Consider the following 27,898-nt stretch of genomic DNA (forward strand, 5'->3'; position numbering starts at 1 on the left):
TCCTGTCTTTTATTCTGGTGAGAATGAACAAGCAAACGGCAAACTCCCACCGAACACCTACTACTTCTGCTTTCATTCCAAGGTTTCCTCATTGTTCAGTTCAATCTCTGGGTTTATTATACAGATTCAGATGAAGAGTTACACACTGAGAAGCACTGGTAGATCAGTGAGAGAAAGGGCAATATTTAAAGAAGTTTGAAGCACACGGCGTACTCTATAAACACTCCACCGGAGAAGAGGAAATGAGTGGGGTGTAATCTTTTGCATAAGTTTACATGTGTAAAACCTATGCTAATAAAAATCAATCCTTATTCACTATTTGAACACAAATCCCATTAATAATTCCATTAAGCTATCACTTCAGCTCATTATTTTACCCATTTGCAGTTCTCTATGTTCACTGCCAGCATCTGCTGCTTTCCCTGAGAAAGAGGGGGGACAAGGCCACGCAATCACATTCCTGTTCAACGCTCTCCCCTCGGCTGGCTGCTGAGAGGCACTCAGAGAAAGGGCATTTCCACTCTGTCCTACCCAGAAACAGAGTACATGGCCTTCCAGCCTCCATCCCACCACTCACCATCCAACATCCATGCTCGAATTCAGAGTGCCCAATTATCAGAGCTACTCAGCATGCTTGCTCTGTACTTTACTAAGCAGATACCTTAATAAGGAGAAGGGAGGGAGGGAAGAAAATGAGGACTGACATACAGACAGTAATACATAATAAGCAACATAACCCTATATTTTGCAAGTAAAAGCTTGGAAGGTACAGGGGACATAAGACAGACCTAGACAAAAAGAAAAAGTTTCCCCAAAACCAAGCCCCGCAACACAACACTTAAAACATGTTAAACATTCAGGGAGGCAACAGACAACATAATCACAATGCACAGCAGGGTCCTCAGTGAAAAATGCGTACACGACTCTTGAAAGGTTATTACAGCAAATTTAAGCAAACCAATTGCACAAAGACCAGAGAGCAGCCAAACAGAGGTTTTCAGGTCTTGTGTTCTGATCACCGAAGCTCATTCCACCCAGCTCAATTTGATCTAACAATCAAAAAGTCAAATGATATGAAGAAAGATATTTCCTCCAGTAAATTGAAAACGGTGGAGGGGGAGCTTATTTAGATTTGCTTCTTGCAACAGCATTTCTTGCTTTCTCCCTGCCTCCAAGCAGTGGAGCTCTCGTAAAAAGATTCCAGCAGTGGAATGCACATTTGCACACTGGGCATCTCTGCACTTTCATTCTGTCCAGGAACACTCACCTCCAAAGGAAAAGCAAACAGCCAGAGCACTGAACACAATGAAGCAGAAACACAAAGGGAAAAATGCTGAGAAAAAGAAGCTCATTTCCAACAGTAGTGAACAACTACCCCAGGCTAATCTTGTTACATTTGACTGAACCTGACTAGCAAAACACCCCACTATTAACCCCTAAGCTCTTCATCAAATAGACTCATGAACTGTTCTTCTACAAAGGTATGATAGATTCGGAAGATTTTATGGTTGATTGGATGAAGAAAGTGAGTCCCCCAGAGGTGTTCTAAATCTAGCACTAAAGATGAGGTGCTCCAAGCTTTGTTTCTATAGCCTCTTTCTTTCTCAAATATATATATATATATATAAAAATATAGCCATGGATTTCTATCTAGATGCCATCATAAATGGACTAGTAGACATTTCCTATGATAAATGCTTCAGATAAAATATCCGGCACTGAGAAGTCTGCAAATTTGTCAGCATTGCTAGAAAATCAAGGCCAAATTCACCCCACATGCAGACACACTTTCTAACAGCGCTGCTCTAATTTTGTTTGCCCACGCTGTGGCTGTGCTAGAATGAGTGTGTGGTCTGAAAGAGCCACATGTGGGAACACTAATTTTGGTTCATATGATGACTAAAATGCTGAAGCTGAACCAAAACCTCAGGTCTCTCTTGTTGCAGCACGAGTAAGATGTGCCAGGAATGTGGTCTGGAGCTCTCTGCTCATGGAATCAGGCAACTTCCATTAATAAAAGGCATTCATAATTCATCTTGAAAAAATTCAAATGCTGTACCTCAGGCAGCTGGAAATGGAAGCATAAGGATGAAAACAGGGCAGAACAAAAGGATACAACCACACTTCTGGAATTTCCCCAGTCCTGGCAGCCAGCATAGGTTTATTGGGCTTTCATTGGTAGAAAGCAGTATTATTTTCTGTGCAATGCTGTGGTGAGAAAAGAAGAAAAGAGACAGGCTACTAAACAAAAAACCAACTTTTCAGGTAATGGGAGGTGTTTCTACTTCAATGCTTAATGGCCATCATGATCTTTCATACCAAATACATGTCAACATCTGTCCAATATCTAACACAATCTCTTATTTCCAGATATAACTGAAAATACAGAAATCATTTCCTGGCACAAGGCACATCTACAGAACATATTCATTTTGATATAGAAACTCAATTTGCCAGAAATTGGTAGCCCATGTGCAAAACCTTGACAAAGATTTCTGAAAACCAGCTGACACAACTCCATAGAAGACATATTTTTAGACTCCCTCAGACCATGCATTTCTATTTTTAATTGAAAATTGAGTTCACAAACTATTCAAGTTGCCATGACAATTTTCAATAGGGTCAGACTACACCATTTTAGTGCACAGGTACACTGCCCTAAAGCAGACACAAAGTGGAGATGTGCTTATTCTCCTTGTTGTTCAGATACAACTCAGTCAAGTATGAAACTGTGGAGTCAAGTAAAACAAATTACACTTGCCTCAAACACAAAATCGTCCCAATAACTAGAAAACAAAACAGAGCCAGGACCTGTTATATGGCTCTAAGGCCAAATTATATGGCCTGGCCACGTTCACAGGATTATACACTTTTACCCTCCAAAACAAGGTGGCTATATCCAAACTGCCAGTTGGGAATGGCTGCTGGCTCTTGCTAATCCCTAGGCCATGCCTGGGAATTGTTTATGACAGCACTCGCTGGTCCAGGCTGAGCGCAAGGCAGAGCCTGTGCTAACAATTTAATGGTATAGATGGTCAAGTTCCAGCTCTTGGGCTTGTGCCCTGGCACTGCTCAATCTGCTCGGGGAGACCTCGCCAAACACAGTTGTACTGTGAGCAGAGCTGGCTGGAACACAGACAAAAAAAGTGTATCCAACCAAATTTAAATCTTGAAGCGCTGTCATGATTCCCTTCGTTATTCTTCTGGTTTTGTTTTGTTTTTGCTTTTTTTTTCCTTTGTTTTCCAGATAGCCTTATTTCCACTGTGGTGTTCCATTTGCCAAAAGAACAGAAGGTCAAAATGGTTGTGATAAGTGCCCAGCGTGTTTAATTTCTTACCATGATTCAGTGGCAGAAGCCAAGAAGAGATGGTGCTTCCAGTACAGTCAGGAATACTGTGGGAAGTGTCAGAAGAGTTTAAATCAAGTGTCTGATGGAAAACAGGACAGGAGGAGAAAGATGTTGAGACTGAAGTAGAAAGGTGAAAAAATAAATTAATTAAATGAATTGGTCCAAAAACTTTGCAGCACTGCCTAAGCTTTGCTTTGTGTCCTGGTTCAAAGAGTTGGATGCAGAAAGCACACTGCTCAACAACTGCTGTGACTGCCTTATCTCTCTCTGGTTCTGAACCACTTTCTTTGATCCATACCAAAACAATGATACAAGGTCTTTGCTGCAGATCAAATTCACTCCCTTATCAACAACTCGGGTGAGGTGAGCAAGATTGCCTTTGCAGACTTATAGCCAAGGTCAAGGTGACTTCCATAACTACTTTTTGTGGCAGGTGCCACCACTCTGTTCTCTGAAGGAAACCTTTTAGGAGAGTCTAGACTGTCTTTCCTTCAAGACTTTTCCACAGCTCTTTACCAGCTTTCACCACCAAAAAATAATCAACCTGGTTTCATGGGAAGGGGCTCTGCAAAGTGACCAGGTACAATTCCTCCTCAGAGCAGACAAAGACAACACTGAATTGCATGGGAATTTGACCACTTGAATTTTGGGTAGCTCCAAGGTATGCAGCAACATCTCTGTGCATCTGTGCCAGCATCTGGCTACCCTCAGTGTGAGCCTTCTTTTTTCTTTTCTCTTTTCTTTTCTTTTCTTTTCTTTTCTTTTCTTTTCTTTTCTTTTCTTTTCTTTTCTTTTCTTTTCTTTTCTTTTCTTTTCTTTTCTTTTCTTTTCTTTTCTTTTCTTTTCTTTTCTTTTCTTTTCTTTTCTTTTTTTTCTTTTCTCCTTTTCCTTTTCCTTTCCTTTTTTCTTTTCTTTCCAGAAAATCTTTTTCTGACTTTTGTGTTCATTGTCTTTACTCCATTTTCATTCCTGAGAAGACTCCACTGCACTATTTTACAGGACGGCCACCTAGCACAACCTGAGGAACAACGTAGTCCAAAGGGAACTGAAGAGGAACACAAAGTAAAGTTGGGGTCTGTCTGGATGAATTTAGAGGTGTCTTGCTGTACTATTTGACTTCTGGTTATTTTAGAAGTCCAATGCTCTGCATCCAAGAGCACCCCCAGTCTCTAAAGAGCGCTGACAGCAGACCTGGACTGCCCTGTCTCTTTGCAAAGCAACCACTGGCAACTTAAAGGAAAACGTGGGAATTATCTACCTAACACAAAAATAGAAATGAGCACCAAGAGAATTGGGATTGTTCAGTCTGGCGAAGAAAAGGCTTTGGTGTTACTTAACTGCAGCCTTCTGATATCTGAAAAGCACTGACAAGAAGCAGGAGGGAGACTATTTTACAAGAACATGGAGTGACTGGACAAGGGGAATGGCTTCAGATGGAAAGAGCATAGGTTTCGATCAGGGATTAGGAGCAAATTCTTTACTGCAAGGGTGGTGAGGCACTGGATCAGGTTGCCCAGGGAAGTTGTGGCTGCCCCATCCCTGGAAATGTTCAAGCTCAGGTTGGAAGGAGCTCAGAGCAACCTCTTCTACTGGGTGGTATTCCTGCCCAAGGCAGGGGCATGGAATTAAAGGTCCCTTCCCACCCAAACCATTCTATGATTCTATGAAATGGATTTATTGTAAAATTTTTAACAGCTGTACAAATCATAGCTGAGATGACATGTAAGACAATTTGAAATATCATTATCCTCCAATGCTCCTGAGCTAAACTTTATTGCACAGCAGTGCAATATTTCTAAGTAGGCTGAGAAAACAAGGTGAATGGCAGCTTTGCAAACAATGCATGTGTGATCCGTATCTTCAAAACCTGTACAAATCTGTGTCTTAATCAAAGCAGTGCATCTGAGATAATTATTCATGTGTATGATGACCCTAGAAGTCATCAATTCTACACATCAGACACTTTGGTAACAGGAAAACTATCAGTAGGATTATTGTGAGCAGGAGAAAAAATATTTATGAAATGGAGTTTAAAACTTCATAAGCAAGAATAGAATTAATACACTCAAATTTCCCTCTATAATCCAACTTGAAGAACATTGCAAAGATAAATGCTAGACCTTTAAAAGCAAGGATGATAAAGATAATTAATGGAAGCTTAGAAAGATAATAATGTCTCAAATCCATGTGGGGTGTAACTATTGCTCAGCTTTTGAGGAAAAGGAAGATAAATTATTCAGTCTTACTCCATCCCAGCATGAAGCAAAAATTCTAAAGGAAACAAGCTGTTCAAAAGCAAAACTGTGATGACTATGCCAAGATAGGAGCTAGGCTCAGAAGACCTAAAATAAATCCAAAGTTCTGGTATTTATTGGCCGATGAGGATTCTGGGTATTGTTTTAAAGCAAACCATCAAAACCTCTGCCTTAGAAAATACACTGAAGCGTTGATTCAATTGTAGGATTTTGTCAGGATATTATAGAATGCTTTTGGTTGGTAGGGACCTCTGCAGATCATCTGGCTGTCTCCTGCTCAAAACAATGCACATTTTGATGTTAGGTCAGAGTATTCCTGGTTGTGTGCAGCTGAGTTTGGAGTGTTTCCTATGGAGATTCTGCAGCTATATCAGGACTTTCCTCAGTTTTGGACCCTGCACCTGCACTAATGTGCGACAAACAGGAGGAGCTTGCAGTTGGCAGCAAGTGGAGATCAGTCTCTTCTCCCACATAACAAGCAACAGGACAAGAGGAAAGTTTCAACAGGGGAGTTTTAGACTGGATATTGGGAAACATTTATTCACTGGAAAGATATATCAAGCACTGAGAACAGCCTGCCCAGGGAAGTGGTTGAGTAACCACCCCCAAAGGTATTAAAAGACATGTACATGTGGCACCTGGGGACATGGTTTAGTGGTGGCTGGGCAGTGCTGGGCTAATGGCTGGATTCAATGATATTGAAGATTTTTCCCGACCTAAATATCCCTGTGATTTTGTAAACAGCAAGAAACACTGTTTTACTGAGAGAGGATGACAGAGCACCGACACAGGTGGCCCACAGAGGACTGGAGTCTTCTTCCTTGGAGATACTCAAGGTCCTCTGAACATAGTCCTGGGCAGTTGGGTCAAGGTGAACCTGCTTGAGCAAAGGGGCTGGACCAGACAATTGGCAGAGGCCCCTTCCAACCTCAATGACTCTTGTGTTTCACTTGCCAGCTGAGAAATGTTTCACTTGATGTATTACTTCAGTGGTTTTGAAAGCATGGGCTTTGTATAACCCTTTGGAATTAAAGGATAACTTTAATTATATATAATGTTATAATATAAGCAGTGTGTAATCTTAAACTTTCAAATGACACAGCCAAGAAAGCTGCTTCTTCTAGGCATGTTTGTGCAAAAACTTAGTAGTAGTAAATATTATTCACTTCCCAGTGCTTTCTTTCAGGATTACCATAAAAGACCTGGGATCATAAACAGTAAGAAATAATGCTATGATATGAAGAATTTATTACTAGCTGCTATTCATTATTTATACAGTGGGTGCATATCGTTTTGCACACAAACACCAGTTCACAGACAGCATTTATTTCTCTACAGAACTTCTAGAAGCTTTGTTTTCCAAAGTGGACCAGTCTGGTCATGCTAAATTGTAGCGGGTAACAACCACATATGTTTCATCTTGACAGGAGCAGAGAACAACCAAAACCAGCATAGGCAGACCAACCTTCAGGAGAATTTGGAATAGTTGGCTGCTCCAAACCAAAGCAAATGTGCATTTTGTTTCCTGAAAAGTGCCCAGTCCATTCAAGAACAGAGCGTTACAGCAGGTAACCATCACTTCAACGTTCAGTAGTGCCTCAAATGCCAAGAGAAACCCCAACAAAATAACTTGGTTATCCTTTTACACGCACTTTTTTTAAAAGAAATGTGAGATTATAAATCCTCATCAGAGCTTCTTCTACAGAGCGAAACCAGAGTCGGGAAAAAGTGTGAGGAATTCCTTCCATGGTCTCCCTTACAGAGCTCTCACAGGCACTGACAATGAATTTCTGTTTTGCCCACTCCCTAGGAAGTGAGTCTGCGTATTTCCATTCCTGCAGGAGATGTCTGCACCCTGCGGCACTGTCGGGATGGAGGGAGCATCACTGTCCTAAGAGGACTCCTGGCGCTGCTGCCCTCTCTTGCAGCAGCCCAGCCTGCCCACACCTCATGCCACAGGGTCACAAGATCCTCTTCAAGGTCTGGGCATTTTTTCAAGAGGATTTTCAGGATTGTAGACAGGGCAGTGGTGATGTTTTACTGTCAGTCTGGAGTGTCAGCCCTGGCTGATCAGAGCACTCCAGCCTGTGTCCGGTGTTCGCAGCGCTCCCCGTTCAAAGAGCCAGAGTGCAGAGTTTAATGTCCTGTTTATCACTGCCAGGGACAAATTTATTTTTGTGTCTGTCAGCTTCACAGACAAGTGGTGCATCAAGAAGGCCCATGGAAATCATAGGGAGAGAAGTGAAGCTTTTCTCCCTTCTATTTCTTTCTTTCTTTTTATTCATTTGGTTCATTTGTTTTGCAAGCTGAGGAAACCGATGTCATCAAGAAAATATTACATCTGTTGTACATACAATGCATTTTCCTTCTGCTGTGCCTTAAAACAGTGTTTTTTCAAAATTACCATTGTTTTCCTGTTGCAATAAAAATTATGGTATGCAGACATCTCGTCCAAACAGTAGAGCAGCTCTCTAACAAACTCTTTACATCAGGCTCCTTTATACCTCAATCAAGCCATCCCTTCCCTCAATGATTTCTCTGACATTACCCTCTTCATGCAATGCCAAAATCAGAAATTACCTTGCAGAGAAAGTATCAGCTTTCTTGAAAATAATTTCCAGGCCCTACCTATTAAGCACTGACAGCAAAATAATAGGAAACCACCAAGTGATTCCCTGTAAAATTCTTTTTGTGGCCGTGTTTGATGCTGACAATAGCATTACATTCCTAAATTACAGCAAGCAACCTCAGGATTATTTGCACCTACGACTCAGAGAACCTGCCCTCCTTTAGAAGTGCTGCTCCTTGGAAATAAACCCTCTAGTAACCCACATCAAATCACAGGCAAGGCAGTTCCCAGGCCTTTTTATCTTGACAGGAGGCTGGGACAAATTTTATAATGAAACACCCATGACTCCTGAATGACAGAAGTATGTATATATTTTGCTTTATTTTGAATGGATAATCTGCAACTAAAACCTGTGAAAATGATGTAATGCTGAGAAATAAATAAGAAAATAAAAATAACTCTCAATAATTTCAAAGAATCAGGCACTTAAATCCTGGCCAATACAAATTTTATTTAGGTTTTATGACTGATATTTATTCCTTTTGGAAGTCAAGAGATTTTTTTCTTTAATGTGCCAAAGCCCAGAAATACTCCTTTTTCTTTATCCAAAGCTGTCATGTTTATGACCTTGTAAGTATTTGGCGATGTCAATTAGTGCTTCAAAAATGCTGCCTTTCATCTTCAAATGGAACTGGGCCTAGAAACTGGCCAGACCTCTTAGCTCTTTCAACAGATGATAAACACACTGCAAGTAAAAAAATCCAAGCAGCTTTTCATGACTTTACAGATTAATGAGCATGCCAGGGCTTTCCAACCTATTTTGGTCCAATAAAGTATCTGCAAAAGTTGACAAATTAAATCCACATTTTGTGTGTTCCAATTTCTACACTATTAAAAATATGTACAGATGCATCTGAGAAAAAATACTGAAATGAGATGGTAGGAGGAAGTGGCAGATCATCAGCACAGTCTAAGCCCCAGGGCCACAGATCATTAGGAACAGCCTTTTAGAGAGGAGACTGGAAAACACCAAGATATCTCCACTTCCTTCAAAGGGAAGAATCTGTTCCTCTGCTTCAATAACTTCATCACATCAGTTCTGGAACCCATCACCAATCTTGCTTTGCTCTCCTCTGCCCTGGTAGCATGAATATACCCCAGGAGTTGTAACTTTTTTGTAGTAGCATAATGAGATTACTTCAGCAGAAATCATCTCCCAGTTCAATTCACAGACATTTTTTGTCAATTTGTATTTAGAGGAAAGAAAAATGTGTCCTGAGAGTCAATGACCAAATCTGTTTTCTCCTCTTATTCCTCCTTCAAGCTGTTGGTTCCTCAAATGCAACTCTAAAGTAACTCTCTGATTTGAGGATACAAATATGAGACGTTTTTTTTTCTCCTGTGCACCCTGCTGGTTTCAGACTAACAGGGCTGGTGTGATGGCATGTCATGGCCAACATAATTCACTTTGTCTCTCTCTCGTGCTTGCAGACTACTCACAAAAGCCTCAGTCTGGCAGCTGCAATCCAGTTAAATTGTGTGTCAGCCCAAAATGTAAATTTTACAAGCTTAGTGCATTTTCAAGCCTAAAGAACCAGGAGAATGTAATTTGGGTGCCAGGGAAAACCTGTCCTTTTGTTCTGTTACAAACCATCAATGTTACGTACTCTGGGCATTGCTCTGATTTCCTAAGCATTCATGTCATAGTCTGCCATAAACAGAACTACATGTGCATCACAAGGCTCTGCTTAGGTAGGAACAGACTTGCATCTCATTTACCAATGAAACTAGACATGACTCTATTTTAAAAATGTATCCAGAGGTAAAAATGTGTTTCAGGAAAATAAAAAAAACACTGCTACAATCTGACATCCAGCAACTGAAGCCTTTTGTACCATCACAGTAATTAGCCAAAAGAATGTGAGGATCTTTAACGCAGCTTTTACCACTGGACTGCACTTGGGCCAGACTGCTATGTCATGTCCACATCGAAGAATCACCAGGCTGACGTCTGAAATGGTGACAAAAATACGCCAGCTCTCAGCCCAAACCCTAGGGGAGTAGAAGAACAGCTTTCACAGAGAAGCTGGAAGAGCAAATCCCATCTATTTCATCACTGCATATTTTGACTGTTTTCTAGCAACTGTTGTATTCCAATATTTATAATCTCTCTCTTTATGCAAGCATCTTATGTTTTATAATAAAAAGAGTACATAAATTTCAGTTACCGCAGCAGAGCAAATTGTTGTATGTAATTAGTCATGTACAACATAAGGCGTAACTTGAAAAACAATTCATGTTTATTCTTCCTCTGCTTAATCAATATTTTAAATATTTGTGGAAGCCGTACACCAACTTCGCAAATCACCGCCTCCTAAGCGAGAGAAAGAGAACAGACAACACAAATCCTGCAACCTACTGCACATCATCAGCATCTGACAGGCTGCTGTTCAGGGAGCTACATTTTTTTGGCCCTTGAAGGAAAGAAGAATATAACATTTTACTTCTGTGCTGTTTCCCTTTATTCCTTCTTACAGTGCATTCCTCAGCCACACTGATTTGTTTTTCCTTTACCATAAGAATTTTCTTCCCTCCCCACTTGTTTTTAATGCTATTTAGTTGCACTGATGCACAAAGTCAGCGTGGCTACTTCTTCACCTGCAATCCTTGCCCGACTTTCCAGAGAGGTTAACAAATGTTTGATCATCACTGTCTTCCCTCCCACACCATAACCCGTGGCTAACCACAGTGGGATGAACTCTGGTAGCAAAAACACACAAGTCTTAAATGCTAAAGGAGTGCTGAGAGAACAGGAGGCCACAATCACGCCTCAGTTACACTATTTAAAGACTTAAAACTGCACAGCTATCCCTGAGCTCAGCTAGAGAAAATTTTCTCAAAACTGAAGACTAGTGTTTTTGTAAAATTTGTCATAGGTTTAACCTTGAGAATAACAAATCATTAAGTGTTGGGGGGCTGAAGAATCAATTTATGTTCCAAGCAAAGGGTTTTTAAAATTAAGGTTGGAAAAAAAATTAGATCTCGCCTGGTGGTGCACAGATTCTGTTGATGTATCAATCTTTTCAGGCATTTAAAAATAATATAGAGATGATAAAAGTAAATGTTCTATAACCAAAAAATCTCTTGGTAATAAAATTTCAAATTACAGCCCATGACAACACTTCTAAATTGAAGCTGTGATACAGGAGCTTTGATGGAGAAAATTGTACAAGTAACTCGCAAAGTAATTCAGAAAAGCAACAAAGAATGAAGGTGCTGCTGAGATGAACAGAAAACATAGCTGGAATGGTGTGCAGCATCCTTAAACGAATTTCAGACTGTTTTGTTGCCAATATCTTAAGCAGTGGTGTAGTTTTATAAGGATTCCTTGGATGGTTTCCATCGACCAATAAATAACCTCACTACAGAAAAAAACCCAAAACCCCACAATGTGCAGAAGCAGCCCTGAACTCAATCATCATACATGGCTGAGCTCAGAGTCTGACAGATTGATCCAAAGACAGAGTTTATTGGCAAGATTTCCACTTTCCTGTGGACTACTGGTAGAAGGGTTGAGGAAATACCTCCAGCAGAGGACTCATCCCTCCACACTGTGCTGCCTCGGGTGCCAGTCTGTGGCCCAACTCTGGGTACAGAATCAGGGTAGAAAAACCAAATTGAGTAAAAGAGTTGAAACTCTGCTAACAGTGTTACAGAATGAGCAGAAAACCCAAAGATCATTACTTCTGAATACCTCACTTTCCCTGTCAATATACTGCGTGTGCAACACCAAAGTATTTCTTAGAAGTTGATGAGGTTTAAATAGTTTTTCTGATATTTTCTGGCAGCCTCCAATGAAACGGGTTATAGCAGTGCAAAGTCTCATTTTGTTCAGCAAAAAAGCTTGGGAAAAGACAGCTTTTCTGTTTAAATAACTCAGACCAAACACCCATAACCACTTAAAGGTGGCAGATCCACTAAGTGTGATTTGTACCAAAGCATCTGTGGTAAGAAGGTTACAGGTACGCTTTGAGAATAAATTTCAAAGGTCTGCAAAGTATAATTAGTTCTAAAGTTCTCCTACACATTAATAATTAGTAATAAAAACCTTCTAAAGTCCTCCACAGAAAGTAAAAAGCTCTTCCAGAGGTATGAAAACATAGACCAAACCCAACCCCCTCACAGCTAGTCTTACATACCCTAAGCTTCCCCCGATGATGGTTTCATTTTTTTCTCTCCTTTCCAATGCTTTTTCTATTCATATCACATAAGTCTGGCAAAGTCTTTAATCTTACATACATTTACATAATTTTAAAGGCCATGGTTCAGCCAGATTAGGTAGACTAGTGGTCCTTAAAACAATTTATCTATAAATTCCCTGAACAATTCCGTCACACAGCAAGTCATACAGCCCAGTTACATGCCACAGAGAAAATAAGTATTTTTCCCCCATTTTGAATTTGTCACTTTAGGATCCAGTTAACCTTGAGCTGAAGGATGGGAATATAACCAATATCTGCCAACACAGGTACCCAGAAGACAGATCCTGTCAAACAGACTTCATTTCAGTCTTTGACAATACTATGGCTGTTTGATAATTCACAACTGAGGACGATGCCATGTATATGTATTTTTAATAACTACTGATTTAGCACTTTGGCAAAAAAGTCTGGAGCAATTATTGGCTATACAGACATGGAAACAGAGGGAGGGAGCAGTTTTATCCCCATGCAAGGGAAGGGTGAGTCTGATGCTGAAAGGATGCATATGGTTTGGGCATCTAAGTTTTAGCACCCATATTTTCAAAGCCAAATGAAGAATGGAGGAGATGCAAAAGATGCAGAGTTATTGGGAGGCTACCAAAACTGGTCAATAGCAGGAAACTGGAGGAACCAAAGACCAAAGGAGGACAGACTAGGTGATATTAAAAAAAAAAAAAAAAAACCAAAGCAAACTTTTAACTGGGAGGATAACAAGTAAGAAGGAGCCCAGTTTGAAGGGCTACAGATGGTAGCTCTCTATGGTTTGAGATTGCCAAACCAGCTCTGGAAGATATGCTGAAGTCAAAATTGGTACGTGCATGGGAGAGGGAGTCCCTTCTGACCTGAGCCTGAGGCAGCACTGGTGGCTGTACTTATCTCCTTGGACAACCAGACAAGGAGAACCAGGTTATCAATCTTCTTGCTTCATGACACTCATCCACTGTTCACCTCTTGTGCGAAGCACACGTTTGCCACTGAGTTTAATGACCTGCCATAATGCTGGGGGAGGCTCAGCCTGCAGAAAGGCAGCTCAGCAGCCAAAGAGCTCACTCCCAAAGCAGAACTAACAAATCCAGCTGTTAGATATCACCTATCCCCCATGACCTGGCAGCCTCATAAACATGTTGATAGGCAGGCTGTGATGTCTCCACAGCTCAAGGCAACTTTGCACATGCTTTGTTTATTTTTAAAGTATTGTTATATTTTTAATTGTTATGGTTTTATTTTTAAAAGAAACCAAGTAACCACATTGCTTTTCTAACTTGTGATCTCTTCAATATATGGACACAATGTTTTGTGCCTAGCTATTAGCTGGATTCTACCAGGGAAAAGCCTTGGCTGGTTACACTGCTGACCACAAATGTAAGTGTGCTGTGCGTGAGGGAGAGAGACGCAGGCAGGCAGGGTGAACAGGAGTGTGCATGAGCACCTGATGGTTTTTGTGACACCATTTCACATTATTAGTTACAAGCTTGCTAGGCACCATACCCTAACATCTCTGCTTACCCTACCTACCTACCTACCTACCTACCTACCTACCTACCTACCTACCTACCTCTCTCACTTCTTCACAGTTTTTTCCTCTTTAATACGTTCAAGTTTGAATTTTTAGTTAGAGTTACTTAGCTGATTCACAGAAGAAGAAGCTGGGGCAAAAACTCTACGCATTTTTACATTCTTATTTTATGGGAGATTACACAGCTGATTAACAGTTCTCAGAATAAAAAAGTGTCTCCTGTTACCTCCATTCTTGTCTATTTATTGCTTTTGATCTATTCATGCCAAAACATTCTTACTAATGAAAGTCATCAGAAAATTGTCTAATAAGGTAATTTAGAAGACAGTTCACATCTAGCATATGATCAAAAGGCACTTAACTTGCTGTTCCTGCCTCCTCTCCCCCAATAAACACATGGTTTACTAGCACTGATAAGTTTCAAAATGGTTTTGAACATCTGGGAAAAGGGCTGATCAGCTTCAGACAATTGTTGGACTCTAAGCAGACCCAGGAACAAAGGTCATGATAAATGAAACCACTGCTGTAGCTCCAAAATTGCTTCAATCATCTCCAGACAAAGCATGATTGAAATGCATCTATCACGGGATAGCATCTGGAGAACACTAAAAATGTTTTGATCAGAATCTGAGTAGCTTCTTCCAAATGATAATAATTTTAAGATGCCATGGCAAATTTTTACAACTACACTTTAAGCTAATGTTTCCTTCTGTAGCATTGACCTTGTTTTTCTACAGTGTGAAAAAAATCAATATAATAATGGTACTGCAGCAAAATTTCAGCTTGCTCTTGGCTTACTTTAAATAACTTCATTGTCTCCTTTCCCTCTGTCTACATCTGCTGCATTTGGCACTTTCAGTTATTAAAATGAAACCAAGTTGAAAGAAAATGTTAAATATCATAAAAAGAAACCCAGCAGCGCTTCTGTCTCACTTTGCCAGCGCTGTGGTCACCTTTACCACTTGCCAGGTTTTTCTGTTCCCAGCTGTTCCATCTGAATCTGCATGCAAAAAGAAACCCCAACTTTCTCCAAGAATATCTAATGTACTTTGCAGTTCTACAAGAGTTTGTTGGTTGTTTTTTTTTTTCAAGGAAAACTCACCCTCTTCCCTCCAATAATATAATGCAACAAAAAATCCCAACAGTTTACTATTGACCTCTATTCTCTGGTGCTTAACATATTCTCACTCCTTAGTGTGCATTTTTGCACAAATGAGCGAGCCTGGTTATAGCAGTTCCATAGATTCACTCCAGCATGCATTAAGAATGAGGCTTTGAGAACCTCACAGTAAACTATCCACTAAAGAGAAAACACCATTAACCAAAATTATGACCTTTAGTCACTTTCCACTGCCTGTGGATAAGAACCACATCCAGTTGCTGTCAGCCACAGCTCTGCCTTGGTCACTTGGTCAACAGACAAGAGCATTCCCAAAAGAAAAATGGGAGCAGTAAGTTCCAGGGAAAGCCACAGAAAGCCCAAACGTAGGCAGTGGTGAAAGGAAGGAAACACTTGCTCTGCCTGGGCCAGAAGCATGGAGACCATTTTGGAGCAAGAAAGACCTACTCTGGTGAATGTACAACACAGAAAGGAATAAAAAAGACACAGACTGCCCATATAAACTCATCTTCCTACTCTTGGCTACCCCATGAACGCAAGCCTTACAAAGGGACAGATGACGCTCCATCTCTAACATCCCTTCAACTTATCAACCCCGTGTAAAAAAAAAAAAAAAAAAAAAAGGCAAAAAAAAAGGGCAAAAAAAAAAATCAGCATTCTTACTTTGGTACTGGAAGCTGGGGAGGAGTTGGCCACCAGGCTGGTGATGACCTCGCTGTTGCCGGTGGTGCAGGCGGCGGTGGCCGGCGTGGGCAGGCGCGAGGGCACGATGGGCAGGGGCAGCAGCCCGGGCCGGGAGCTGCTGGTGGTGCTGGCGGCGCTGCTGCAGCTGGTGCTGCCCACATGGTTCCCGTTGGAGCTCCAGTCCCGGCGCTCCCAGCCGGCACGGTAATCTCTTTCAAAGCGGCTGTGGTGCCGTGACATCTCGGTGGAGGGCGGCTGCGGCCCAGGCGGAACTCGAGAGCCTGCCTGGAAGACGAACGACACACAGGAGTTAGGGATGAGGGCCTGCACAGGGACTGTGCTCTGTAACCACCAGGCAAGACCCTGTCATGCCTTCTCTGCCTTAGGAGAGCACTGTTTCTCCTCTTTTCCCAGCTGAACATCAAGAGGAAGACAGCAGTGTCACAGTGAATATTAATCTAGAACACAAATGAGAGAGTTTAGGCAAGTACAAGGACACAGTGGACAGCTCAGTTCCACAGACCTGAAGATCTGCCCAAACTCTTCATCAAAATAACAAGCAAAAGCACACAAACTGTGAAAAGCCAAGTTACAAGAAAGTCATAATTCAATGTTCTGACAACAGGAAAACATTCCCAACAGCTCCATCTTTCCGTTTTCTCGGTAGCCTTCAGATCTTTGCTGTAGCCTCTTTTCTGTACCTGACACATGACCAAATATAGAGACTAAAGATCAAAGAGAAAAAAATCTACCTGCTCAATCTACCCATTATTTCTCTGTTTTCAAAGCCAAATACTGCTTCACACAGCCCCCTTTCTGCTAGACCTCCTCACTGGAAGCTCCTACAGGAATATTTCACTCTGTGACACCACTGACAGTGAGGATGCTCTACAGGAGGCAGGCCAACATCTTCTGTCTCCTCCCATGCTTCTGGCTACACTTTTAACACACACAGGTGATCTATGACCAAGTTGTTCTATGATCACTCTGTCCTTATCACCCCTCAGTCTTTGTTATCTACAGATTTTATCTGCCAGGTGAGGGATGCCTTAACACAACATTATGAGTCAAGACTCCCAACAACTAATCTTAGTTCTGACAATTATATGTTACATAGCCTAGAGCAGTTACTGAAGTCGTCCTGGCAAGGTCTCCTAATGTGCAGAATGGTGGAAATAATGCTATTTTCCCAGCAGAGTTCTGAGTAAGTGAAAGTTTACAGCATTTGCAATAGAAAAAACAGTACGAATAAATTCTAAATGTATTTATTTCCATAAATAAATAATGAGTATCTAGGTCACTGTAGCACCTGATTTATTTTATTTGCATCACACAATCCACTAAGTTCTTTGTAATAATGACATAAGGTCAGTGGAAGCAATGTTGTTTCACAAACACTTAGATACAAAAATGGATGGTAAGAATATCTGTTTATAAGGATTGTGGAGGGAGCCAGAACTAAACTCACCCAGAAACTTGAAGGTAAGAAACTTCTTAAGAGAGACAAAAAACTTAGAAGTGTTATAAAACAGTGTGCCTATAGCCAATATTAGTTATTCACCTCGTAGAAATTAAAAAGGCAAACAAAGCCAATCATTATGCCTAAAGGATGTAAGATTCACCTGGTTCACTAGAGAGCTGAGAGGAGCTGAGAGCTGGTTCACTAGGTGAGACAAAGAATACTCCCCCTCAGTTAAAAATTCAATAATATAAATGTATATTGCAAAACCCCACTGAATTCCTTCCCACAATCATTATGTTCAACAAAAGACCAAGCCAAATCTCCCAACGAGCTGCATTTCTGATGGTTACATTGTCATCTCCAAGAATGAGCACCTCCAGCAAGAACCTACACTGGAGAACACACCATAGTGTTGCTGGTATTAGCCACAAAATTGACATTCCTCTTAACACAACTATTTTTTTTTTCTTTAATAGAATGTGATGCAATGTTTGACTTGATGATTTGAGGGCTGATGGTTCTGGTATTTACTTAGATTCCTCTTTCATTTCTGTGGCCATCTGATACTTTCATTGAGAAAGCTAATTCTGTGTTTTCCAGAGGACCAAGTGAGCTCAGCTGTACAATGACCACAGGAAAACCCAGAGACACCAGTGCTGTGAAAGCTGCTGTAGTGAAAACAGAACCTTTTCTTTTAGTAGAGGCGAAGAAAGCAAACTTTTTCTCTAGTGAAAACTATATCAGAATAAATTCAGTACCTAAACACAGTGTCTTTAAAGGTTAGAAATTCCACAGGTATAACCTCGCTTTCATTTGTTTTATAACCATTTTGCTAAGTCAGGCAAAAAAGGAGCCTGCAAACTGCAAGCTGCAATTTCAAAATATCCTTTATTACTCCTTGCCTTGGAAAGAATTTCTTTTTAATCCCAACAGTCTCCACTGCTGTATGAAGCTATCTTTTGTGACTGTTTGGATGGTGGCTGTCAACTGAATGCCCTTCTCCTCTCGAGCCCGAGGATCTCCACGAGCTGTATTAGTGTACTCCTTGACAAGGCAACCAGGGAGAACCAAATCACATCTCCCCCACCCACCCACACTCCTGAGCACATCTGACATTTAATTCAGTGGAGAGCAGTGGCACACATGCACACAAGTCAATAGCAAGGAGTTTTTGCCACACGATCCCAGGCACCCTGCCCCCAGCAATTCTTCTATCAGATGAGACTGACAGGCAAGGACGTCAATAACAAGCAGGAAAAAAGCTTGTGACTAAGCCATGCATTAAGAAGTTTACTTAAAACCCAACACCCTCTTCATGAGCACATTCACTTCTCAGTCCAGCTACTGTACTTCATATTTCCAATGAAAACATAAAAGCTGGGGCTAAATATCAGTCTTGTTTTTTTTCTTTTTTTTTTCTCCCCAATACACTGCATTAAACATACACTACTTGTTTCAACATGTCATTTTTGGCTGGGTACAAAGTCACTTGACAGTGACAAGATGTACAGAAAAACCAGAGGGGATAACTATCTAATAAATGAGTATTCAACCGCTAGTGCTTGCTATTTAAAATTAGAAAGAATAGAAAATGTTTTCATAAATAGCTGCTGGGTGAGGTAAGAAATGAGTTGTGAACAGACTAGCTAATTTTTAAGTGTATTTTTAGATCCAGAGTTTATGCTTTGTCTAGACTATTGATGTTGAGGATCGCAATCAAAATAATAATGCTTTAAACATATTCTGTACTCATAAGAAAAACTTCTCCAGCAGTGTGTCCTGAGTCAAGTGTAATCATCACATTCCTCTGCACAGAACTTGACACAGGGCAGCATAAACTATCTTGAGAAACAGAGTGAGGCCAGTGGAAACCTCACTCAAACAGCAGGGAGGGCAGCAATCACTGCAGTCAGAGACCACAGAATCCTTAAGGCTGAGAAAGATCTCTAAGATCATCAAGTCCAGCCACAGCCCTCACCCTGTCACTACCAGTTCCACAATGTCTGATTTTCGGCTACAATTTTCCAGACATGTTCTTTGAGAATTTTTTTCAGCCTAAAAATAAACAAAACAAAACAAAACAAAACAAAACAAAACAAAACAAAACAAAAAAAAATAAAAAACCTCCACCAAAACAACACTCCTTTCTGTTGCAGAGACAGAAGGAGAAACATCAATGATTAATACTTATGAACACCAACATCAATAGCTACAATTAATTCATGTGTTTTTACCTTTTTAAGGAAAGTTTTCCTCAAGATTCATGTGCAGACATTTTCTCTTACCTAGTTTTAGACCCCTCTAAACAGCACAGAGGAAGAGAAAGAAGATTTTTACCTTGTTTTTTAGATACTGCACCAGCAAAGCCTTGGCTAATTACAGATCTATCAACCTCAGCTGTGGGGTTGATTTTTCAGCTAGCATGATGCTCCACACTGTCACATGCAGGAGCCAGTACCAGAGCAGATAAGCTTTGACTATCTCAGATACGTCCACTCTACATCAGAGCCACAAACCCAAAATGTAGACACAGACAGCAGGAGAAAGAATGTATGAATTGTGCATCTCAGACTCGTAGTCCATTAGGAGGCATACTGCACCCTGTTATTGCTGGAAATCCCTCTGTACACCCAATTCAGCTGACACTGTCTGGAGAAGGTGGTGGAGTCAGGGCGACAGGCTTTCCCTCACCCTCTACTCAAGATGTAATCACTGGAGTAGCCGGGTGTCTTTAATCTCCACTAGAAATGAAACACGCTCCCATTTGTCACACAGAATCAAAGGATTTTACTGTGCAGCCAAAAGGAACAAAAACTCTCTTAGAGGGGAAAAAATCCCCCACCCTAATAAAGAGAGAGAAAAAAAAGAGAGAGAAACCCATAGCAGTTACTGGATGAACTGGTAAATTCAAAGCAAAAAAAGGAGATCAAATTGGTATTAAGGGAGGGCTGTAGAAAGGGCTATAAGCTAAAGAGAGATTGAGCAACCACAGGTGAATACAAATCCCATGACAAATGTAAAATGAGATTTAGTGATATGGCAAGGCAAGAAGTCCCCAAGACTGCATCACTGTGCATGTGCTGCAAAAAGAATGCCAGAACACAGCCCGCTTTGTTTCAGCCACAGGTTATGAAGAAGCCAGTGGGGATTATACATGCACCTGACCCCTTCCCCCATCATTTACTTTCAGAGAAAAATGGGTTTGGGAGGGTAGATAAGGAGAGGGTAACAGACTGATGAAACAATACCAAACATCTTCTGAGGAATGGGACAAGGCCAAAACACACAACGCAACAGGTGAGAGAGACCATAAAAAGAAGTTACTTTAAATCTATCCCTCTCAAGGCAAAGTAAAATGTGAGTGTACCCCTGCTAGAGAACATGACTTTCTACAAAAAGGAATTTTAGACGTATCTCATACTAATGGCTTTTTCAACAGTAATATTTGAGAAAGTTTTTTGGCAAAATGCAAATGTCTTCGGGACTCAAACGTAGGGCACTTACACAGACAACATCCAGCTTCCAAATTTACCCTGAACACTTTGGCCATTTAGAAATCCTCTGACCTTCTTAGCACAAAACCACCTTCCTCCTGGTACTCATTTTTCACCACATCTCTTATGCAAGCTCATTTGTTCCTCGTTTCCACAGCTTATACACAGGCACACACAGAGGAGAGGGAAAGGCCAGCGGCGTGTGAGATAGCAGCGTGCTGTCCTCAGGGCTCTTACCAGGTTCAAACAGATCATTGCTGCAGATTTATTAAACTCAAGTGGTTAACATTTCATTTTATGCTCGATACATTTAAACACTGCCCTTCTTCCCCCAAGCCCAAAACACTCACTGTTCTGCAGAAAAAATGCTTCCTATTCATGTTCCTCTAAATGACAGTCCGGGCTCGAGCCTTGGAGCAGCTTTTTCCCTGCTTTCCACGCTTATCTAGTCAAGGTCTCCTTAAAGTGTCTGTCCCCACAGATATAAATATAAGGAAAAACAGGCTTTCAGCCAGTCTGAAGCTGGAGAATCAGATTTCTTAGACTATTAGTCAACTTCATTAAGTGACTTCAAAAATAAAGGTCAAGCTTTTAATTTAAATTTTTCCTGGGTAAGCATTTGTTTCTAAATTTACCTTTTAAATAATAACATTACAGAAACATGATAGGCGAGAGACGTTGGGAGACAGTGACGGAAGGAGATACATGGTCATTAGGGAAATGGCAGAAAAGGAGAAAGAAAGAACGTGAAGCTTTAAAATATGCAGCTAAATAATCTTACGTGTTTTCAGACAGGATAAATGGAAGTACAGGTAAAATAGCCCATCAGAGAGCTTTAAAAGCAGTTAAGTGCATGTAATGCCTAAGAATTTTATGACATCCACACACAAAAAAAAAAAAAAAAAAAAAAAAAAAAAAAAAAAAAAAAAAAAAAGAGGGAGAGAGATTTGCTGGAATCAGATCTAGCATGAAGAACTGTAACTGATAAAAAGGAAGATGTCTAAGTACCTAAGCTTGAATGATTTCACATATATGCTGCAGGGGAAATGTTACAACATGCAGTTTTATCAGAGCCTACCGACACAACAACCTCTCCCCAGGCACAGGTCTGCAGACATAATTTATGCACATGGCACCAAAATCACATTGAAATATATCAGTATTACCATAAATCCTGGCTGTAACTCAATCGTCAGGTCATATATGTACACATCTTCAAGAAAATCAAAATAAAACAAGGTACTAGCAGTCCTGGCAGCTTCAGGACAAAATCTTCAGCAATGTGCCAAGCAAAATGTTTTATTCGAGATCAACATTTTTTATAACCTACAAAGACTTTCTTAGACACATATAGAATCATTGTTACAAGCCTACATGGAACTGACTAATCCATTTTCACAATTTTTACTGAACTACTTTTTTTTTCTGTTTGGATGACTTCAATGAAAGAACTCCCTGTTAGACAAGTGCAGAAAGAATGCAATCAAGAGATTCTGTAAAGCTGAACTACAAGCAGCTGTGTAGAAAGATAAGATCCAGAAATATTTGAGAGGCAAGGAAACAACTTTATTATCAAGCAAGGTCTACTTTTGTAAACCCCTGATTTAGTCTTGTAAACAGTTGTAAAGCTCTTGTAAAATCCAAGACAAGGCAGAGAGACTTGAGCTGCTTTGCTACAATCAGATCTTAAAGGAAAAAAAAAAGAAGAAAAAAAAACCAGCCCAAATCCTAACCCTGTAAGTCATAAAGGAGCAGTAGATTAAAGAGATTATATAGGATTTAAATTTCCAAATATATGCTGGAGGAGGTGATGCTTTGGGACACATAAAAAAAAAATCTGAGCATGAACACAACGGTGTCTTCTCATCAGAAAGCTCACTATGAAAGAAACAAAAATAAGATTTTTGCTTTGCTATCTCAAAGTACTGTAGAAAAGTTTGTGCACTTTTTATTTCTGAGTACCTCAGATGCATATGGAAATCTTCCCCCTAGGTAAGTAAAAAGATAAACTAGACTATCCAAATAAAAAAGAAGAACCCAGTCATGATGTGAATGAAACCATACCTTGGAGTTTCTTTCCTTCACAGTTGACAGAATATAACCTTCCTAAATGAGGGTTACTAAAAAATCTCCAAGTGTATGGTTTATTACTAAGCTCCTAGGAAATTTATCTTCACTGTGATCATTTCCTATCTACAGTAATTTGCTTTTCAGATACTGATTTTTTTTTTACAGTCTGAGCAGATTGGGTAACACATCCTTCAATTCATGGATCATGAGCACTGGCAGGGTGAGAAAAGTTCCGAAGATTCAGGGTGGTCCTGATGCTCACACTGCTGGAACAGAAGGTCAAGACGAGTCCTGCCTTGAATCCTGCTGCTTGCCAAACCTGGACACACACACAAACTCATGAAGTGTACACCAGGTGCAGGGGTCTCCTTCTGCAGATGCTCCTGACCATACAAGTTTCTTGGACTATTCTAAAAGGCCACCATCCACATCCTCAGATGTACTTAGCATCAACTATAAATTGATAGAAAATATGTCAAAATATACTTGTTTGGGGTATGGATTCGGATAAAATTCCTAACTCCAGGAGAAAACTACTAAATCTATTTCTCTCTCTTCAAACTTCTGTTGGAAAAATCTCCTAGTTGACATGGTTCTCCCCCACGGCTTTGTTGCAAACCATCCCCACAACCTTACAAAAAAACTCAGCACGAAATTCACTCCTCACCACCCTCCAGCCACCAAAATCAATTCTAGATGCCACTTGCTGCAGATTCTTGGTCTTTCCAAGGACCTTCTACAGCAACAAGACTGGAACTTTACGCAGCTGTTTCGTAAATGAAAATCCACCAGAACTTTACACAAAAGCAAAAGAACTTCCTCAGACGTCTCTGCATGTCCAGGGTAGCTGGCAGTGTCTGGAACTCAGCCTTGTTAAAAATGGAGAGAGAGAAAAACTATGCCCCTCTGTAACACTCCTGCTTGCAAAACACTGCCCAAAACATTGTCTTCCCTAATTAAATTATCTCATTAGCATGAAAAGCAAACGAAAGGAAGCCAAATGCCAGGAGCTGCCGTGTTAAAGGCCAGTTCATGCAGGGTTTGTGCAGGAAGACTTGCAAGGCAGAGCCACTGGCCAGCACCTTGGCACGGGGGCTGGCAGGATGACAACTGGTGGCCAGGGTCCAGGGGTGCCTGCCGGGGACAGGTGGGGAGGGGAGACAGGGACACGACTGGATTTCTTCTGGGGAAATGGGCCATCTTCTCAAAACGTGTGAAGTGGCTGCCAGGACCTGACATACCTAATCTTGCCTAAGACTTCATAGTTAATAAAGCAGAAATGCAGAATAAGCTACTGTCAGTGTTGCCAAATGTCACAAAATAAATCCCACAAAATTTAATTAGCAGCATTTTGGCTCTTTTGGGGATATTTTTTTAGGTGGGTGGGGGGGGTGGGAGGAGAAGGGGACTAGGTCTTCAAATTACATTTTGGACAAGGCAGAAGAAATTTCCTTTTATTTACTACTGTTGCCAGTTTTCCAGACCCTAAAGGAAGACTGATTGATCAGTCAAAAATATTACAGGAGAAAGCTCTCTGCCAAGGGAAGGGTTAAATGCAGTGTATTTTACAGCATAAGATCTCTGGATCACTTGCAGTGCTGCAAAATGCTGTAATAAAGAAAAGGTACTTCAAATTTCCCTCTTAGAGGATATTTTTGGGTCATCCCACCCCATCACTGCTCACATTTAAAAAGCTTCAGCCAGCACCAGGTGAAGTAATAAATTTTCTCTTCCAGGACTGATGTCCTCCGACCACACAGAATTTTCTGACACACATTTTGTTAAAAGGAGACATGTATCACTCCCCCAAATCAAGAGCACATGTACACTTACAGCACAAAACAGTCCCTAACCATCTGGCATATAAAAAGCTTATTCCATGAAAATTGCCTCGGGAGAAAAAAAATAAAAAGAAACATTAAATCATAGAATCAGAGTCATTTAGGTTGCAAAAGACCTTTAAGTTCACCAAGTCCAACCATTAAACAGTGCCAGGTCCACCACTAAACCCTAAGTGCCACATCTACATGTCTTTTAAATGTACTGAACTAGCACAGTCCATAGTGACAGGCATCCAAACACCTTCAAGGCTTTAACATGATTTGTGGCACTCTGAGGTATGAAGGTGCAGTTATCCCAATCCTCCAGTAACTGAATTCCCAGAGAATACACAACATTTCTGACCCACAGGGAATAACTACAGTTTTTCCATTTTCTGGTGCCCTAAATGTGTGACTGTCACTGGCCTCCATTCACAAAGCCTCACAAGCTTGCTCCTCACTTACGGAAACACCTGAGAAAATGGAGAGTCTGGAGAGGAGTTTCTCTGCATATTTCTGTACTTCCATCTTTTTGCTTCATGGCACTGGTACCATTAGTATTAGTCCATCAGCACCAGCACCCCTTTATCTGGCTGGAAATACTGAGCAGACACCTGGGGCTTTTGGATCAAAACATTCCCTTCTCAGTGCATGTCACTGGAGTTGGCCAGAGCCCACGTTATCTGTCCATCTGCAGTCACAGCTCATCACCTCTTGTGGCCTAACCATGTTTCATAAAATGGATTGACTTTATTTTCAGCTGGTTCAATAGAGTAAGTATCACTTACATCCACTTGCTATTTATGTTTTGTTTTGAAAGGCGATGCGTCGAGAACCAGAGGGACGGTGCCACCATGCTAATGAATTAATACCACAGCCAGTATCAAAGTTAACTGCCTCTCTGCTTGCTCCTCTGCCTCTTAAAAGCTACTCCTGTTACCATTTCTTCCACCACCCTTTCTTGCATCTCATTTAAATTTGGCCCAAGTGACTCATGTTTTATGTTTTCAGCTGCTGGATGAAGGCTGTTTGCTGAATGCAGGAAATCAGCAGCCCACCTTTTCTAGGCCAGAGGTCTGCAGCTTTTAATTAGCTGCTTTAGAAGTAACAGGATCAAATAATAAACAGATCATGAACCACTCACCATATCCCTCTCAAGATATGTTAGGTGATGTAGAACCTTTCAATATTACAGAGAAATCAAATCCTGTTTGCCAAGCACCTACTTAAATATGCATTTAAGAATACCAAGAATTTAGTTAAAAATATAAGTTGAAAACTACTAGATTTGCAAGCACTGGCCAAAATGTTTTGCATTTTATTCTGAATAGCAATAATTTATTTTCATTCCACCAAAGCTGTCAAAAACTCTATATGCAGTCTTGTAGCGAGGCTGTTATATACATGCCAAATGCCTGTATAGCAAACATCTGGACTTGCTTCTGTTCCAGGATTTGCCAAACGTAAGTCTATCTATTGTTTTTTCTTGTGACTTTTATTTTTTTTTTCTCTCTCTGCTGTGCCTCAGGTCGTTTTTCTTAAAATGAAATCATTAAAACAGGCAGAAAGAGCGGAGGAAGGAGGAGTAAGAAGAGCTCTAGCATCTGAGTAATCTTCCAGTGGGACTAATTTTACTGAGTATTTGTGCTACTGCTACCAGTCAATCACTACAAGTATTATTGAGAAGCTAAAAAAAATTAAAATTAAACCACATTTAGGAAAGTATATTGGCATAGAGAAAAGGAAAAACACATATGCTGTTCTATAAACTAGAAGCTCCGTTTACTGAAATGTCCTCAGTATCAATATAAAATGTATTAACATAAAAACCCAACTTGCTGTTCCTGATTTTGCATTCATTTTACATCCGTACTTCTCCGAGGCAACAGATCAGAATGGTGCATTGCCTTCCCCTCAGGCCAAGTGTAATAAACAGGCAGGTGTAATATAAGGCTGCTGTGTCTCAGCTCTCCTCCCCAACAATTGATCTTCCAGCCCAACGGTGTAATTCTGTCTTGGTAGCTCCCTTCACATGCCTCACTCCTGATCGGTCAATTATTTCAAATCAAGCAGAATTAAAGTGTTATTTTTGTGAGGGAGGATGATATTCACCAGTGACCAACGTGAAACTAATAAACTAATTTCCCTTTACTGCCTTGGGCAAAACAGAAAAATCCCGGTCTATGGGAGAAAGAGAGCAGCTGTTTCATCAGCCTGTTGCCCAAATGTGTTTGCCATTTACTATCTTTAAATTGAATTTTTGCTCACAGGACAATTTTGGGAACAGAAGACAACAAAAAGAAAACAACAAAAAAGGCAGTGGTGAGGATGTATGACTGTTCAAGACAGAGCTGTGCAATGCAAGCTTCATGAGAGGAGGGGACAGCGCTCTCCTGTTCTCTGAAACAGAGCATATTCCTCCTGTCAGTAGCAAATTTATCCAGTAGATGTCAACACCAGCAAAAAATATGTGTAAAAGCCAACCTTAACAGCAACAGTACTCACTTCAATTTACAGTAGCGCATAGGGGGACAGTTTAATATTTGGAAGCACCGCATATTTATTTGTTACCATCCCATCCTTCCATCTTCTCGAACGGATCTGGCCTGGCTCATCTGTCCATAAACATATGTAGGGCAAAATAATTTGTTTTTTGCTTTTAGAATAATTTTGTCTGGCCTGCTGAAAAATTGCTGACGAGTACATGATTACTTTCGGATTGGATCGGATGAAATTTTTCTGAGGAGGCGCAGGGAGAAGGGGGGACAAACACTATGCAGTGCAAAGCGACTACTAGAAGCAAAATCTTCATAGTTACTAAGTATAATCTGAAGAGGCCTGTTCCCTTCTGACCTTCCACTTGCGTGGTTAAGCAATGCAATGATTTCACGGATTTTGCTCTTTCCTCAAGAAGCTTCTCAGCCTACAAGAATGACCTGCGATTCCCATGCTGACCCCAGGTCAACAGATACTTGTTGTTCCTGTGAGGTTTTTTGTTTTGCAGTACACCAAGGACAGTCTGTTGTAAGCCTTTTAGTGTTATTATCACTCAAAAGACTGCATTTGCTGACAAGTTTTAACCATGCAAAAACACAAGGCCATTGCTGTTGACACTTTTAAATCTACTATTAAGATCTTACTGTTTGAACAGCTTGTGTGTAGAATCTGAAGTACAGATTTCTGTTTCCTTTTTGTTTATTTTTAGATAAACCTTGTGTTTCTACTCTGCAATGTTTGCATTTAGCTGCTGAGCATGCAGTAACTGCATACATTATATGCACTGCTTAGAGACACTG

General features: G+C 40.6%; 1 protein-coding gene across 4 annotated transcripts in view; it reads right to left on the bottom strand.

Annotated features, from left to right (window-relative positions):
• KLHL29 (kelch like family member 29) overlaps positions 1-27,898 on the bottom strand; it is a 387,198-nt gene that overhangs the window by 224,292 nt on the left and 135,008 nt on the right. For all 4 annotated transcript variants that reach the window (XM_064411797.1, XM_064411794.1, XM_064411793.1 and 1 more), the window contains one exon: positions 15,736-16,041. In XM_064411797.1, the coding sequence (XP_064267867.1) occupies positions 15,736-15,996 (261 nt within the window). In that variant the 5' untranslated portion in view covers positions 15,997-16,041. The remainder of the gene's footprint in view (positions 1-15,735; positions 16,042-27,898) is intronic.

This window comes from Passer domesticus, chromosome 3 (assembly GCF_036417665.1).
Source record: "Passer domesticus isolate bPasDom1 chromosome 3, bPasDom1.hap1, whole genome shotgun sequence".
NCBI lineage: Eukaryota > Metazoa > Chordata > Aves > Passeriformes > Passeridae > Passer > Passer domesticus.